Source organism: Aphanomyces invadans (genome assembly GCF_000520115.1).
Source record: "Aphanomyces invadans strain NJM9701 unplaced genomic scaffold supercont1.7, whole genome shotgun sequence".
Taxonomy (NCBI): Eukaryota; Oomycota; class Saprolegniomycetes; order Saprolegniales; family Verrucalvaceae; genus Aphanomyces; species Aphanomyces invadans.
The window spans coordinates 1212071-1228578 of record NW_008580152.1 but is presented as its reverse complement, the minus strand read 5'-3'; the positions used below and the strand labels follow the sequence as shown (position 1 = coordinate 1228578).

The 16508-nt window shown below is 54.7% G+C and overlaps 7 protein-coding genes across 7 annotated transcripts; 2 read left to right on the top strand and 5 right to left on the bottom strand.

Moving 5' to 3' along the window:
- Positions 1–151: 151 nt before the first annotated feature.
- H310_04538 (hypothetical protein) lies at positions 152–1163 on the bottom strand. The gene has a single exon (XM_008868927.1). The coding sequence runs from the start codon at positions 1018–1020 to the stop codon at positions 184–186; it is 837 nt and encodes a 278-aa protein (XP_008867149.1). The 5' UTR covers positions 1021–1163; the 3' UTR covers positions 152–183.
- A 1844-nt stretch (positions 1164–3007) lies between these two features.
- On the bottom strand, positions 3008–4999 carry H310_04537 (hypothetical protein). The gene has a single exon (XM_008868926.1). It carries the CDS (start codon positions 4977–4979, stop codon positions 3099–3101), a length of 1881 nt encoding a protein of 626 aa, XP_008867148.1. The 5' UTR covers positions 4980–4999; the 3' UTR covers positions 3008–3098.
- A 1723-nt stretch (positions 5000–6722) lies between these two features.
- Positions 6723–8674, bottom strand: H310_04536 (diaminopimelate decarboxylase). Its single transcript, XM_008868925.1, has 10 exons — positions 8286–8674; positions 8157–8230; positions 8009–8089; positions 7816–7962; positions 7707–7772; positions 7583–7657; positions 7413–7513; positions 7216–7365; positions 7003–7158; positions 6723–6941 (listed from the first exon to the last, which is right to left on the bottom strand). Exons 1-10 carry the CDS (start codon positions 8662–8664, stop codon positions 6881–6883), a joined length of 1290 nt encoding a protein of 429 aa, XP_008867147.1. The 5' UTR covers positions 8665–8674; the 3' UTR covers positions 6723–6880.
- Positions 8675–9219: 545 nt separating this feature from the next.
- Positions 9220–10661, bottom strand: H310_04535 (hypothetical protein). The gene has a single exon (XM_008868924.1). It carries the CDS (start codon positions 10608–10610, stop codon positions 9282–9284), a length of 1329 nt encoding a protein of 442 aa, XP_008867146.1. The 5' UTR covers positions 10611–10661; the 3' UTR covers positions 9220–9281.
- Positions 10662–11385: 724 nt separating this feature from the next.
- On the top strand, positions 11386–12262 carry H310_04534 (hypothetical protein). Its single transcript, XM_008868923.1, has one exon. It carries the CDS (start codon positions 11452–11454, stop codon positions 12202–12204), a length of 753 nt encoding a protein of 250 aa, XP_008867145.1. The 5' UTR covers positions 11386–11451; the 3' UTR covers positions 12205–12262.
- Positions 12263–12725: 463 nt separating this feature from the next.
- Positions 12726–13396, top strand: H310_04533 (hypothetical protein; the record flags this gene model as incomplete). Its single annotated transcript, XM_008868922.1, has 3 exons — positions 12726–12959; positions 13016–13145; positions 13206–13396. The coding sequence occupies 3 exons, from the start codon at positions 12726–12728 to the stop codon at positions 13394–13396; spliced, it is 555 nt and encodes a 184-aa protein (XP_008867144.1).
- Positions 13397–13450: 54 nt separating this feature from the next.
- Positions 13451–15235, bottom strand: H310_04532 (hypothetical protein). Its single transcript, XM_008868921.1, has 7 exons — positions 15082–15235; positions 14374–15028; positions 14156–14313; positions 13986–14110; positions 13845–13939; positions 13623–13796; positions 13451–13561 (listed from the first exon to the last, which is right to left on the bottom strand). Exons 1-7 carry the CDS (start codon positions 15205–15207, stop codon positions 13455–13457), a joined length of 1440 nt encoding a protein of 479 aa, XP_008867143.1. The 5' UTR covers positions 15208–15235; the 3' UTR covers positions 13451–13454.
- Between the last annotated feature and the right edge of the window lie 1273 nt (positions 15236–16508).

Sequence of the window (16508 nt, the reverse complement as noted above, 5' to 3'; positions counted from 1 at the left end):
ATGCGGGAAGCAATCCATGGTCATTCCTGACCTGCGACACGATTCATTGAAGCAAGTCGGTTCACGTACGACCACGTGGCATATACATATCAAACGACGGCGTGGCATAGGCAACGCCGCATCATGTTCCAGCACACGGAAACAACCAAGATGGAACAATGGAGTGTGTATTCCGCAAGACGTCTACAATGTCTTTTCCGCGCGCATTTGCATCATCCTGTGGATGCCATCGATCCATTCGGTGAAGATGGCAAACACCCTGGTCACGACAAGAGTGCAGGCCATCTCTTGGGCGTCGGACAGCGCCAAGTTTTTGAACTTGTCGTCTGTCTCGCAACCGCAGCCACTGGAGCGTGTCGACTCTTGCGGGGTATTGTTGATGACGTGGCCTGTTTCGAGGGCCAAGTGGTACTCCCCAAAGTACCGATACGTTCCTCCCCCAGACGCCTCGATCTCGTTGGCGAGTTTAGCCGTGGCTTCAAACATGACGCGACCCGTTTCTTCGACCGCCTCCACCGCGGCAAATCGAACGGGCGCGTCCGCCGCACTCTCGTGGATGAGCTTCGTCAAAGCAAACATCAGCTTTCGGTTATGCCGGTTCGAGTCGTCGGACCACAGGAACGACAGCGTGCGGGTCGATGGAGCCAACGACGCCGACGACTGTGTGCTTTGCGCTCGGTGGTCGTCGTCGGGAAGGCCCGCAATCAAAGGGGCGTACGGGGCCAACAACGCATCGCCGCCGAGCTTTTCCCAGTCTTCAAGGAACAACTTGTAATGGGTGCTGTCTTCTAGGGCGTGGACATTGAGCGCCGCTTCAAGGTCCGTCTTGGGGGTGTCGTACGGCAAGACGAAATCGTTGAAGTCGCGGAACGCCAGGATAAAGTAGCTGATCGCCGGCGCGAACGCTTGGAGCTTGGCGCGGGCAACTTTTCCGCCATGGCCGGACGCCAAGGAATCCCACAGCGGGTGCTGTGCGTACTGCGCGTTGAGGGCATCGATGTGAGCCATGACGCGTTCCATCGTGATTCACTGGTAGGGGTGCGATACACCGCGTCGGAGGTTTCAAAATGATGTCGTTGGGGGTCGGTCACCGCCGAACACTCGACATGGCGTCGGTTGGCAGGGTTGTCTGCACGAAAACGGCACCTGGTGCACCATTACGGAACGGCCGACCGTTTGTCTGCACGAGCATGCGCGCACGTGCCCATGGCGGCGAAAGGTTATCAAACATTTTGAAGGTCCATCCACCACCCTGTGTAGTTTGTTGGACAAACGACTTGACCGTCACGGCCACCTCTGGACGTGGAACTACGTCATGCGGATTCGTTTCAAGATGGGGATGTGGCACTCCTGCTTGCGTGGCGGTGTGCTCGTCGCGTTCGATCGAACGTTTGTCGTGCATTTCCTTGCCACTCAACGCTGCCAACGCGACGTTTCAAACAACCGCGCCACTGCCCTTGGAACAAGCGGATGGCCGTGTGGTGGTGGGACTCTGGGCGTCACTGGCTGCCGAGTCTCTCTCTGAATTTTTGGTGTAGGGAGTACTACACTTGCATCGACCCGACCACTCCGTTCGCCGTGTTCGAATGGACATGGAACTTACGGTGTCGGGTGGAGAACTCGTGAGATATACGTAGGTATGCTTCGACGTTTGCAATGCACAAGTCCGCTCTGCATCACACGCGGGGTTCATCAAGGAAATGGAATTACCTGGTCCGCCCTTTCGTCGTCATGCGCGTCGAATTTTACATCAGTTTACAAGGAATATCTTCTGTGGGCACGTCGACGTGATGCGACCATGTCAAGGTGTGGACGAGAGGAGCGTTCCGTGAAGTCGAAGGACAAGACTGTGGTCGTGCCGGCAGCAGCAACTCGGCACCACGAGCCCATCGCCGTCGCTTTGACGAGTACAGCACGCCATCCGCCCTACAACGTCTTCATTCCATACGCCAAGATAAACATGTCGACGACGGACGTGGGTGGCAGCATTCACGTAGGCCCGCCGCATGGATCAGCGTTTCCGCATGGCGCGCAGATGGTTTCAACATGCTCGATGGAGCTACAAGTGATGTTCGCCATGCCGTATCAACGACACGGCGTCTCTCCCGAGGGCCACGACAACAAAAAGCGACCGCTAGATCCAAGAGGATGTGACACTTGCTGGACCGTGAGGGGCTACAATGAGCGGCTTCCGGGATAGATGGAGATTTTTGAAGTTGTGGGACGAATCAACCATGGCGATGCATGCGTCGTCCACCAAGATCATCATCTGTCGCAATGTCGAGAATCGAGTCTTGAGCCCGTTCATGGCGAAGTGACGGCGAACGGACTATCTTCGATCACCACAACACGACAAACAGCGTCCAGCGCCGACAGGTCAAGTGCCCTCTGGAGTTCGTCAACGCATGCTATTGCTGGGAAAACAAGCCGTGTGCCCCGCAACTGTCACTGCTGTCGTCCGCTGCCACCTCGGTCCGTCATGCAATGGCTTCGTTGTCGACCGGGTATTTTGTCCTGAACGTCGCCGAGAACATTTGCGGACTGGCTGGCATTCAATACAACTGGAGAACGAGCGAACTGCATCCGTCGTCGACACACAGGGCCCTGTGGCAACAACGCCTGTCAAACCATCCGGTCAAGGGAGATGAAAGCTCCCTTGCTATCTGCATGGACGGCCACCCCCCCTTCCACCTGACCCTCTTTCCTGCCGCCCAACGCGAAGACTCAAGGGAAGATACATTCACCGACTAGAAACAGACCCAGCGCTCCTACCTGGTGGACGACCTCCAGCGTCGAACCCTTTGTCGTGTTCACGGCGACCGAACCAGGTGTGATGGACATTCATGGACGGATCAGCAATGTGTCTGGGGATCGTCACCATCAGCATCTGTTCGGTGACGGCGCCATGCAAACGGGGGGACTACCTTTCGTGGACAGGGCCGTCAAGTAAGTCGAGGAGGCACCCCACTACCTAGGGTGTACGCTACATCTACCACGAAGAAGACATTCGACAGCACGTGGGGAAGCCGTAGGACGACACAAGATGCCCAACGCCTTCGCACACACTTCGCGCCGCATAACGATGTATTGTACAAGGATTAGAGCTCGTCATGCAGAGGCACGACTTCTTCGGCCGAGACGACGGGTTTCTGGAGTGTCTGGAGTTCCGCTTCCAGTTCCTTCAAAATGTCTTCGGGCGCTTCGACGTCGTCTCCTTTGGCCATCTTGGCCTTGTGCTTCGCAAGCGCTTCCTTGTCTTCAGCGTTCAACCGGGTCCATACCTTGTCGTCGACGGTCAACGGATGGCTCTGGTGAGTTTGGACAAACTCCATCAGGTTTTCCATTGTCGGGTACGCCACAGTCAGCTCGTTCTCAAACGCGTCCTGCGAATGCTGACGGACATAGTACAGTTTGGGCAGGTTTGACCAGGACGCGTCATCCAGTTCGAGCAAATCGTTCTGCGTCATGTCCATGGTCGCCACAAGAAGCTTGTCCTCGCGTCGCCATACCTTGGCAAAACGCTCCAAGTGGCGTGACATCCACCTGGACGGCGGGTGATTGTTGCCCTTGGTCAATAGGACCAGCACGTCCTGCCTGCGGTTCTTCCGAACTTCGTCGTCCCATGTCTTGGTGACGACGACGCGGACGAGGCCGGTGTTTGGCGTCGGCGGCGTCTGCGACTTGAGTTCGGCCATAGCACGCTTGCCCAACACGTCTGCGACAAGGGTTCGCATGTTGGGGAGGTCGTGGGCCGTGTCGCTCGACAGCAAAAACTTGCGATCGCGCTTCATGTGAACAACTAAGAGAGCTGGCTTGTTGCTTGGAACGTCCCAAAACTGGTAGTCGAAGTTCATCGCGTCTTCAGGGTCTTCGACCGTGTACGCGACTAAAATGTCGTCTTTAAATTCCCGCGCCAGCGCTTCTAGCGCGGGTGTCGCGGCCACGAGGGCGTCGTTTGTCTTGAAGAATGCCAACGCTCGATATGGTTTCTTGTGGTCCAGGAACAGGCGCACTTTGTACTCGTCCTTGTCGGCCATGTTCGTGAGCAAGGGTGTATTGTGGTCTTCAATAAAAGAGACCACCGCGTCCAGCTCAAACGCGCGGTCCGATGGGAACGGCACGACCTTGGGCGAGGCAAAGTCTCGAAGCAAGTAGATGCCACCAGCGGCAGCGTCTTCGTTGTCAACTCCAGCAGTCGAACGGAACAAGTTCAGATCTGACACGTACGCGAATTGAACCTTTGCTTTGAGTTCCGACGCAACCACCTTCAAGACCGAGAGGATATCGGGGTTGGCAACATGCGCGAGAAACTTAATGTTGGCTTGGTTGAACACCTTGCGACGCCTCCACTTCTTCAACTCGGGGTCCGAGGTGAGGTGCGTCACTGATGGAATCGTTTGCGCAATGATGAACTGCCGAATGTCGTGGTGTGACACGGGGCTTGTGATAGGCGTGAGCTGAGTTCCATTGAAGAAGAGCCGCATGTCGGGCTTGGTCGTTGAAACATCATACGTCTGTGCGATGTCATGGTGCTCGGGCTCCGAGATGTCGAGACGAGCCATATTGATGGTGGCACTCGTAAACGATTTAATGCCTTCAGTCATTTCCATGCTAGCCTTTTCCCAGTGGAGAGCATAAAAGTCGTAGTCTTCCATCGAGGGTGCGTAGAACAAGACAGCAACGTACTTGTCGCCTTCGATCGCTTTGTCAAAGTTTAGGTCGGTGAGCTCATGTGTCGTGGGGTTGTTCAAATCTGGGATCCCAAATCTATCCATTTGGGCAAACTCTGCATCCCCCGTCAAGCCTTTGTCGCGGAAGCCAGGACCGGTGGGGTTTGGCATGAACTTGTGCAAGTTCTTTGCATGATCGGCCATTTTTCCTTCGAAGTTGGCGGTCGCTGCCGCGGCAGCAGCCGCGGGGTCTCCATGGGCTTGATGTACAGCCAGCGCCACGGCAAGAAGCGTCGCGATCGTCTTCATCCTGCGCCGTCGATTTGGGAATGACGAAGTGATCCATCTCTCGATTCCGCAGAAAGATCGCGACCTTCTCGCGTTTTGATTGGTTGCCTCAGAAGTCGGGATTTAATTGGTTGAATATATCGAACATTCGAAGTATTTAATTATCCGGAAACGACAGAACCGAACATTATTACTTCCACAAGACAGTGGATAGCCGCAGGGTAAACACTACCGAAATATATTACTTGAAGAAGACACCCGACACCCATTCCACATGACGCGTGCGCTTGGTAGACTTTACTTCCATGCCCATAGTCGATCAAGCACACCTGCTTTGGGCGCTACTGTCCGCTGTCGGTACATAGTCTGTACGCGGGCAGTCGTGACTCTATTGCGACCGACGTGTGTGAACATAAAACGTGCCACCACAGTGAGGTTCCGAGGCTGGCGCTGTGTTTGGCCGTCTGCACCAAACGAAGATGCCAACAACGCCAACGAAGGAGAAAGCACATGATGGAGTTATTACAGCTAGACCGACACCTTGTGCGACACACAAACCTTTGTGTACAGCGGTTGCCGAAGTCAACGGGGCGAGGAAACGGCGCCACATCATTTCGCGCGCGTCATTGTCGTTGATGGACTCGCAGTCGCTCTCGGAATATTCGTAGCTCTGACCATTATCGGGGACCCTGCAGAGACGGCATGATCCACAGTTTGGACGGGACGGATTGTTGGTCAGACCAGGGGACGGCAACGGCGAGGGGTCGATGAACTTGGGGAACGATACAATCTCGGCAATGTTGATTGTGTCCTAGTTGCCTACGTTCAGTTGCAAGCAGCAGAGTCTTGGGCGGTAGCATGGTTTGTCGATTGGGAAAGGGTCGGCAACATGGGAGAAGCACGATTTCATGTTGGCATCGAGTATGCATTGGATGAACGTTGTTTGTACGTGGCAGAGGATTGGCGTCACCGCGTCCGGTTGGGGCCGTTTGCCATGTTGAAAGCAGATGCCACCGACCGTGACGGCCATGCTAACCAAGATCGCAGCCCTGGCGTCCATGGGGGTCAGCCAAGCGTGTCGTTTCAAACGTGAACACCTTGTGGCAGCTATCCATCCATATACATGCCATGAATGGATGGCTGCCACAAGGGCACGGGAGCCAGCAACCGCTCCCGGTCGTCGTTGTGATGAGAACGATAGCGTTCTTGTACAGAGCGCTGCATGCACTTGCAAGCCCCACGACAGCCAACACGTCGACATTTGACGAAAAATCCACAAACGATAAATGGAGTCCGTACGCGACGGCCACGAGGGTCGCGCGCCAAGGCCAGCAGCGCCAACCAAGAGCGGTCCGTGCAATATTTCGAGGACCATCAACACGATGGCAAGCACAAAGTCGGGTCCAAGAGTAGTGAACGACAACGCTCGGATTGCGAACGACACGAACGTCGACAAAAGAAGCCGACGTGCGCATGCCAGTGATGCCGAAGATCGCCGTGCGCAGCCCCAACACAAACAGCAAGAAGGGCAATCCCAGGGACGAAATATTCGCTTGGGTGCAGGTACATTTCGAATTCCATGACGAATTCGCGTTTGCCTGCGTGGGGCATGGCGGCAGCTGCGACAACGTCGCTGGGTTCTTCTAATCGAGCGCGCTTGCACAACCGCTTCGTCCTTTGAAAGGGACACGGCACACTTGTCCACGGTCTGTTCTCTGAAGAGGCTTGATGCGCAATTAGCAAAAGCGCATGAACCATCGGGAATATGGTGAAGGCAGTTCCGATTCCATTCAAACGATGTTTGTTGGCCGTGTGAATCGAGGCGACCGAAATACTCTTTTGACAGTTGGCTGCCGGGCGGGAGCTTGACTGCTCGAGTTCCGTCGAGACCGCTATTCCATGGGAGGTGGCCTCCTGCTACTTTACAAATCGGAGGGGACGACGCAGTTGCCGTAGAGCGAGTCGTACGTTTCCCGCATGCGACTACGCGCGATACATCATTCGTACTTGATCAACGACAAGCATGGAGATCCAGTTGGCTTACATGAGGCGTGGGGTGCCGTCTGCCGCAAGCAAGACCTCCGGGGATCGCAGCTTGCCGTTGTACTGAAAGCACATGGAGTGCGAGTGGGCGCCAGTGTCGTAGATGACAAAGAGGTCGCCAACTTTGGCGTCGGGAATATCTCGGTCCTTGCCAAACCTACTCACACCTTCGTCACGTCCAGCGACACGTGCATCTCTGCATAAATCATATGACCAATCGTTGTTTTCGCACAAATCGCCGACGATGTTGGCCTTGATCCAGGGAGAATGGTCCAGCTCGCGAGCGGGCACTGTGATGTGGTGGTATGCGCCGTACATGCCAGGTCGCATCAAGTGCGCCATGCTTGCGTCCAGCCCGTAATACCTACGGCATGGCGTCAAAAAAATAACATCTCAAGCGCAAGCCCTTACTTGGCATAGGATTCCTTGACGGCCTGGCAACGGGCAATCAACCACCCGTATGGCCCTGTCATGTACCGACCGTTCTCCATGCACAGCATGGGGAGAGTTGTCTACAAGCAATTGCTTTGATCGATAGACGGAGCACGCGCCATGATCGCGGATCGCAACGACACGCTTACGTTATCGTGTGCGCCCATGAGATCGTCAAAGGTCTGGCGAAGGAGCGCGACGACCGACTGAAGATCCACGCGAGGCTATCCCATCCCGTGAGGCACGATCGTGACAGGGCAAGAGACAGCGAACCTGGTCGGGAAGGTACGGAATGCCGAGGCCGCCGCCAATGTTCATGAATTCAAACGTGATCCCGAGCTAGGCCAAGATCGTTAGAGATGATTGTGTGGTGGCAGCACACTTCTTGTTGAATTTGCATCGCCGTTTTGTACAAACACGTGACTGTTTCCTTCCAGTACTCGTTGTTCATCACACATGACCCAGTCATCATGTGGAGGCCGAAACGGGTGGCTCCCGCGGCTTGCGCTTTGCGGTAAGCTTCGACAATCTATCAGTCCAGTGATATCCTCACGGGGTTGGGACCACCCAAGTACCTGGAAGGGGGGAACGCCAAACTTGGCGTCCGGGCCGCCCAGCACGTTCGACTTGGTCTCAGAGTCCGTGCGACCGAGACCCTGTATGATCATGGAATGGAATCGTTAGGTGTGTGAACCAGCATGCACAGAGGAGAGACAATTGTACCGGGTTCAATCGAAAGCACATGAGGTCGGGAACACGGCCTCGCACTTCGACCAGCGAGTCGACGAGCGAAATGTCTACTCCCATAGGACGTGATCTCAATGGACATGCAGGTGATCAAGGCGGGCATACCATCGAGGTTGATAATCACGCCCATGTCATACGCGACAGCGAGATCTTGCTTGGACGTGTAGTTGGACGTGTAAATGATTCTGTCACCCGGTACGCCGAGCGTCTTGCAAATGTGCAATTCGGCCGTCGACGAGCAATCAAATCCGCATCCTTCCTGATACAGCACTTTGAGAATCGCAGGGTTTGGCAGGGCCTTGACCGCGTAAAACTGGGTAAATGACGGAAACTGCGCGCGAAACGTGGTCAAGAGGTGGCGCGCGTTATCGCGGATCATCTGCTCGTCGTACACTTGTAGCGGCGTGCCGTATGTGTCGGCGAGCTGTTCAAGGCGATTGAGGCCTTCCTTTCCTTGGAGCGACGCGGGCAGAGGTACGACCATGGGGATGACGAATGGACAAGTGCAGCAGGTTCAATTACATTTGAATCAACCAATCAGCGACCAGATCGACGTGATCACGACAAGAAAAATCTCGTGGGAAGCATGACAATGTCGATGTGGTGGCGCGCGACAACCAGCACAGGCTTCGCTCGTAGAAACGCCCTATGGACGTCACAGCTGCGGGCTATAGCCTGGAGGTTCCTATGCGGCTGGCGATGGCCAGTTCTTTGATGGTCCCTTTGTCACCTGGGAGCGTCTGCCGCCATACCATAGTAACGTAACATGACCTCGACGCGAAAAATTGTGTCATGGAGATGGGACTCTCCAACGGAGCTAGCTGGCTTTGCGGTCGTGCAAAGGAATCCCTTGTGCGGCCGGCGAATCTGCGAGAGCCGTGACCATCTGTGCCAAGGGGAGTTTCTTGGCACACATCTACATGCTTACTGCCCATGGAGAACAGAGTTGTCCCTCTACGCATGCGTTTCATGACGACATGCCGTCGCCTGCAAAAGCACTACCGCCCCGGGTCGATCCCTTACACCAAAACGGGTAAGTGGACGCACTACTAACTTGCATGAAAGTTTTCATTTACTACATCCTTTTGCGTCGGATCAATTCTACGGAGTACTCGAGAACGAGTAAATGCCTTGCGCTAAGAGGTCTTTGAGCGACCAACCCCACTGCTTCTGACTTCCGTCGTGCTTCCAGTTTGAGTACACCCATCCCTTGGCTGCCTGGCTCATGACGTCCAGCACCTTCTTGGCCTGGGCCGCTTGTTCTCCGGCAGGCACGGAGCCATTGCCGTACTTGGCGGCATTCCAGCTCCCGATGAACAATGGGCTACCTGTCCAGCCAGTGATGTCGTCTTTCAACGAGTTAAGGCCGGCGTCGCCGTCCTTAAACGCGGCATCAGCGACCATCACCTTGTGCCATTCCTGCCAGTGGTTGACCACAACTGCCGGCTCCTCTGGCCAAATGCTGAATGTCATCATTGTGTGGTCGTTGTCCGTGATTAACTCGCTCGACCCCTTGTGCTGCATGTCGCCAAAGGATTGCGTTGTCAGCACCGCGCGCTTGGTGATGTTGCGCACCCACGGGTACAGCTCCCGGTAGATGCCGGCAATTTCTCGATACGTGACCTCTTCGCCCTTCTTTTCCGGCTCGTTGAGTATCCCCACACCAAGAAACCCGTCATCGTCCTTGTACCGACTCACGATGAACTTGACCAAGTCCTTGGTCGCGTTGAACGACGCCTTGGTGGGGCGCAAATCAAAAGACATGTCGCCGTATTGTTTCTTGAGTGAAGCGGGTATGGCCGCGGCACTCGGCTTGCCGTTTTGACCCAGCAGCGCCGCAGAGATGTCGACGAGCACCGAAATATTGTGGTTCATTGCCCACACCTTGACGAGCTTGTCGAGGTAGTTGACGGCGCCGGGAGCGAAGATAGAGTAGAGCGGAGCCAACTTGGTCGCGTCGGCCGACGAAATGGATTCACTCACCTTTTCTTGAATCCAATACCCAATCGGCACGCGCACAGCGTTGAGTTTTGCAGCAGCGATGGCCTTGATATCGTCTTCCGTGATCCACGTATCACGATGGGTGGTGAATTTTGCGACCATCTCGGCCTTTTTCTTCTGGGACGTGTACCAGTCGGCAAGCGAGAACTCCCCGGCCGCCGACACGTTCGCGGGAACTCCCTTGAATATTTCAGACGTCGGTGTCACGTCAAAGTCTGCAACGAGCCATCCCGCCAAATTCACTCCCTGGACTTTTGACCGACCCTGTGTAATCGCGTACGTCATGTGGAAATTCGGAGGAAGCGGACGCTGGGATATACTCAGCACGACGCATGCGCCGATCACGGCACCGAGGGGCAACAGGAACCATACGAGGCGCCGCAAGATCACGACGGATTGCCGCACTTTGGCTTCAGGCTCTGGCTTCATCGTGCCTAACTCTCCCGTTGCTTTCTTGCTGGGGAGGCGCTCTGGACGTCGAGCAACACTTGTGATTGGCGAGCCTTGTTATTCGGATTATTGTCGAGGAAAATCCCAATACTCCCGAGAGTTGTGGGGAATATTTCCCAATGACAATGAAATCGTTAACTTCATGAAGTGACTGAGCCGAATGAAAAGGCTATCGATTCTCGTGTGTGGTATGTTGGGCGTTCCGAAGCTTGTTGCTCGATTTTCATGTTATGCACGTGTGAAAACGCGTCGAAGGTGTGGCGCATTCGATGAGAGATCCCATCAAACGATGCTTCCTTCAGCATGGTAAATTGGGCCAACTCCACAAAGATGCTTGCCGGGTAAACTACGTACACAATTACAAACATGCGTTTAAACATTATGGTTATTCTGATGTGAAAAACGTGGGTAGCCACTACTGTACAGCCAATCCCACTGCTCCGTTCTACCTACGAGTTGCCTGAAACCGGGCGTTAAAGCTATAAATTGAATACTCCAGACCACGTTAAACCCCGTGGAGGTCCATTTTATCCGGATGTATCGTACCCAGCAGTTTCAAGTCACGGCAACGCCACAGGAATCCCACCAAAGGCACAAGGACTCTGCGATGCTAGAGCTTTTGGATGCGCACACGTAAGGCACTTCACCACCGTAGGATGCAAATGTACTCGCGATCGCTTCTTCAGTTCGCTCGTGCTTCGCAAACATGCCCTTGAACCAACAGCTACTCGATGGGCGAAGGAGTCGATGCTAAACGACGTATCGGCCGGCGAGATGGGTTTGCATGCGGGGACCGATGGGTTCCTCGCGGTGAACTCCAATGATTCTATGTTTAATGTACCAAATATGCTCGCTTGATGCGCACTCTTGTGATGCAGGTGCACGATTACTGCGTTTTCTTGCGGTTGACATACTTCTCCAGACAGTCAGCTTTGAGACGCGTGAACCCGTGACGACCGAGGGAGGAATACGCTTCGACAGCTTTGGGCACTCGGATGATGTTGTCAGGAGCATGTTCAAGGTAAAATGCAGTCAGCCATGTCGTCATGGCGCGCTCCCTTCGCTTCTGCCACGAGTACGGAATGACAAAAACGAAGAAGATGCACAGAGTTCCCACGACCACGGCGCCAACAGGGCCGTCACCAAACACGTATCGCATCACCAAGTTGAAGGCAAGCCACGTCATGTTGTACCACGTGAGAAAGCCTTGCATCCTCTCGGGGTTCACCTTGGCATCGATGTCGCTGGGGAGGCTCGCGCCAGTCGACTTGAGCAAGGCATCAATTTGATCACGGACAATCGAGTTGACGTTCTGCATGCCGCGAATGTCACCAGGGAACGCGTTGTTCTCAACAGCAGTTCCTTCGTAAGGTCCAAGCGGCTCGAGATCGTCGTCGGGGAGGTCGTTCGCCAGGAGCGCTCGAATTTGCTCGACTTGTTCCGGCGAAAGGACGTACCCCTCCTTGTCAGCTTGGCCAGGGATTGCCAAGTCGGGACTGCCACCCCATCCTGCAGCGCCGCCCTCCACTCGGACATCCTTTGCAGGACCATCGGCCATCGTTACGCATGCTAACACAGCCATCGCGACCGCGATGTGGAAGCTCTTCATGCTGTTTGCAATCCAAAAGTGCACGCAGCACTAGATCGATGAATTCACACGATCTTTCGAACTACCTTCAACATTCAATATTTTCCACTGTCGAACCTATCGAAATTTGGAGTGCCCGTACTACCGTGGCCGGTACAACGCAGTGACAAAGACTTTGACGAGTCCAACAGTCCCACGCAATCTTGGTTCTCAACGTGGACATCGCCTTTGCCTATGGATGCATATCAACGGTCTGTGGACCAACTCGCGTGAAAAACGTCGTCACAAAGGTGAATTCCTTCACCTGCGGCGCCATCGCGCGCGAGCCGTGTACGATCGGTTTCACTTTTGAAACTGAAATGCTAGTGAGAGGAAGATTTCTCAATATGCAAGCAAATTTATCAAGATGTTTGTATTCGTCCCATATTGCTCTTGCTGCGCTCGGTCGAAACGGCAAAACGCCCTTCGCATCGTCGCGCCGCAGCACCACGACACCCCCGATCGCCATGTCGAGCATCATCATCAACACGCCGGCGCCAGACTTTGACATTGTCGACCTCGAAACGGGGGCGACGTCGAGTTTTGCCGACATTGCAGGCAACGGCAAGCCGAGCGTGGTCATGTTTTACGCCACGTGGTGCAATTCGTGCATACCCGCCGTCGAGGAGTTTGAAATGTGGTCGAAGCACAACATCCCCACGCCATACATCAATTTTGTCTTAATCAACGTCGACAAACATGTACGGTCGTCGTTGTCGTCTGAAGAGAGCTGTGGTGGATGTCCTGTTGCACGTAGATTGGAAACGCGATCAAGTTTGTGTCGGAGATCAATCCCAAGACGAGAAAACCACGCGTGTGCACCGAGTACCACGGCGACGGTGACATGCCCACGGTCATCCACGTCGGCTGTGAAGACATCCCCGAAGGTGTGTCGGTCCGTAGAGTTCTCGATGGATCGTTCGCTGAAGCGGCGGGCTAAATCGTAGGATACGGCGTGCATGTGGTGCCGCACAAGCTGATTTTGGACCAAAACGGGCTGGTCGTCCGCAACTTTGAAGATTTTCACTGGGACGACATTGCTGGCCTCTTCAAGCACCGATTTGAGCAAGACAACCAGTGCCACTGGAAGCCATTTTTGTTCCAGGACGAAGTGGCGGTCGGTGGCGGGCACGAGTAGATGTACGACTGTCTTTCACGATCTACTTACGACACGTTGATGATTCAAAAATAAATGTTTATGGACTTTGAAGACGAGGGAGTTCGCTTTCGTTGTTGCTGGTGGTTGCAATCGGGATAGTGGACGAAGGGGTGGTCCCAAAGCTTCGACTGCCTAGAACCGGGGCTACACTGCCAGTGAGCACGTGGACGCCGAACAAGGCGACGGACACATGGAGAGAACGCACTTGAAAGCGATCGACTTAGTGCAAGGGTTGGGCTGTAGCAGCGATCTTGAGCCTTGGCCACCACGTCGTTCGCCGCCGTCCACACGCTTCGCGAGAGCGACGGAAATTGCATGTTCGGGTGGGGTTCTTGTGACATCGGGTGCTTTTGGTTGATCGTGATCGGGGCTTGATTCCCTACGGCGCGTCCAGAGGTCAATGTATGGGAGATGATGAGACCGGTACCTGGTGAGTACCCCCTCGAGATCTTCTGTGCTCTCTGGTATGCACGCACTTGCGCCGTTGTGGACTGGAGCGTAGCATTCCAGATTGTCCGGTACCTAATGCGTGGGCATCACCACCTCTGCTAGCTAGCAAACGACGCACCGTTCGCTGAGTTTGTCGATTGCTTTGACGCTGAACGAGTGGACGGTTGACGCGCAGTCGATTTTATTGATGACCACCAAGTGCGTCTCGGCCTTCACGACGGCAGTATGCGCCCGCGTCGGGATCTGCGCAGTCACCGTCACGTCTGCCAGTGCATCGAATCACTCTACCTTGACAAAGTACTCCATGCCAAAACACCCCGCCGACTCGACAGTGTAGCTTGGGACTTGGATGTGTGTTTTGTGGGATTGGACCGCCCACGACTTGATGCCAGTGGGCCGTCGGTGTTTGGTTTCGAATAGCACGTTCTTCTCCAGGGAGATCACGCCTACCGATCGCGTATAACGTCCGTGATGGGACGTCGATTTCGAGACATAGATGCACCTACCGGACTTGACGATGTAGAGCGCTCCCACGGCCTCGCCCTCCATGTACACGCAGTTGCCGGGATGTAGGAACAAATCGACGGAGACGGACTCAAAGTACCGCAGCTTGTTGTCGGAAAAGTCGCGAAAGATCGAGACTTCCGTGCGCAGCCACTTTGTGAGCTTTTTCCGACGCTTCGACTGGTACCGGTACACATTCTTGTGGTAGTCTTCGGCACGGATGAGGAGCAAGTCCGCGGGGCCTGCGTCTGTGACTTGAATGTCCGCCGTGCGAAGCGCGTCTTCTTGTTCGAGCGCGACCTCTCCAAAGTTCATCCCTTTCACTAGTCGGCCAACCCGGTCGCCATGCACCACGATGTCGACTTGACCATTCACGATGATGTAGCATGCATCCCCGACGTCGCCCTTCCTGAATATTACTTGATTCGCCGCGAACGACGCCCATCGCATGCGTTTGGCGATCTCAGCGGCTTGCATTACGTTGAGCGCGCGCAGCGACGGAACATGGAGCAACCACTTGGACAGGAGCTGAATGTCGATCCCATTGCGTTTATCGGGTTCTTTTTGGGCCGCCATTCGTAGCTTTTCGTCTTCGCTCAACGCCCGCGAGCCAAATCGGGGAAAGTACGTTTGAAAATCCTTGCGTTCGACGAGCCACTGTCGACCAAGTCTGTCATGGCGTACGTACGATGTCGAGATCTCGTAGTTACCTGAGGAAACAGTGGACTCGACTCGGTGTGATGCAACGTGTGCGCAATATGGTCCAAGTTGATGGGCTCATCGGGCTCTTCCAGGATCGGCACAACGTGCACACTTGTCTGCTTGTCGTCTGCCATCGGGCATGGGGTGCTGCTGCCCGCCAACTCACGTCACACGGGAACGTGGGCTAAAAATAGATTCGCCCTTCCAGATCGTTCAATATAGCGAACTACAATATGGAACCAGAAAGGTTCAGCTCAATACATCGTTCCAAATTCTGCCGACGTTTGGAGACATGTCTGAAACATTGACGGTTTGTCCCAATCCGTCATATTATCTCAACTGAAGCCGAGACAACTCGTGGTGCGATGTTTAGCAAGGTTTCTGGTTGTCGCGAGTTGGTTTCAAGTCGACGTTCGAAAGTAAAGTCTCGTCGGCTGCTAGTTACGTGGTGTCGTGCGTCCATCGGACTTGTCAATCAATACGTGGCATGCATGACGGGATGCTGCCGGCCCTGCTCTACCCTGTATGTGAGATGCATCTATATGTCAAAGGATTCGAAGCGGCATCGTGTACTCGGTTCTCGTCTGCCTGTGCTCGTCGCTCAAGGTCGTGCTCGGCGAGTTTTCCGACTGTTGTTGATGTTTGGGTTCAAGCGCAAGCCGTGCTTTGTGTTCGGTTGGCTCGTCGACGTCGTCGCGATTCTCAAGATGACGTTCGTGCCGTTCCCAGACCCGTTTCACGGCCCCGACGTTGCGACGCTACCTGGAAAATCTTTGGGAGTCACTACCACAACTTGACCCACGTCTAGAAAAGCCAAGTGAACCTCCACGCGGTGCCGTCCTTTGGATCTTCCTCTCGCATGTAACGAGCTTCGGCTGCAAGCTCGCCAACGTTGGGGAGACGCACTCGTCGTGTAGTTCTCGCAGCGCTTGTCTCTTGAGTCCACCGCCGGTTCCAAACCCATCATACACAGCTCTCGAATGCCGTGTTAAGCTTTTACGTCAACGGCAAGCCGTACGGCGGCGACTTCTCGTGTAGAATGGCATGCCCAACGCAATCTAACCCCTCCTTGATGTTCCGAGCATGATGGGAATTGTCACACGCTGCTCAAGGTTGACAAGACTCGCGCCGCGCTATCCGACTGCAGCACGTCCTGAAGCTACACTTTTGTGGCAATTCTGTGCATTTCGGGGCGTCTCCTCCCTCGTTTACTCGAGCGTCCCCCCCAAGTTCACTGACATGGACCGAAGTCCGTGGTCAATAAACTTGAACATGGTGTGTACAGTGCCCATCGCTGCTTCGACGATCTATTCGTGTGGGGAAGGGACCTTCCGTGGAAATTGCGGTCAACCATTGCGATCGTGACGACATTGGTCGAGGCCATCAACGCCTTTGCATGTTCTGCACAACGAGGGATCAAGGAGGGGGCTTCTGT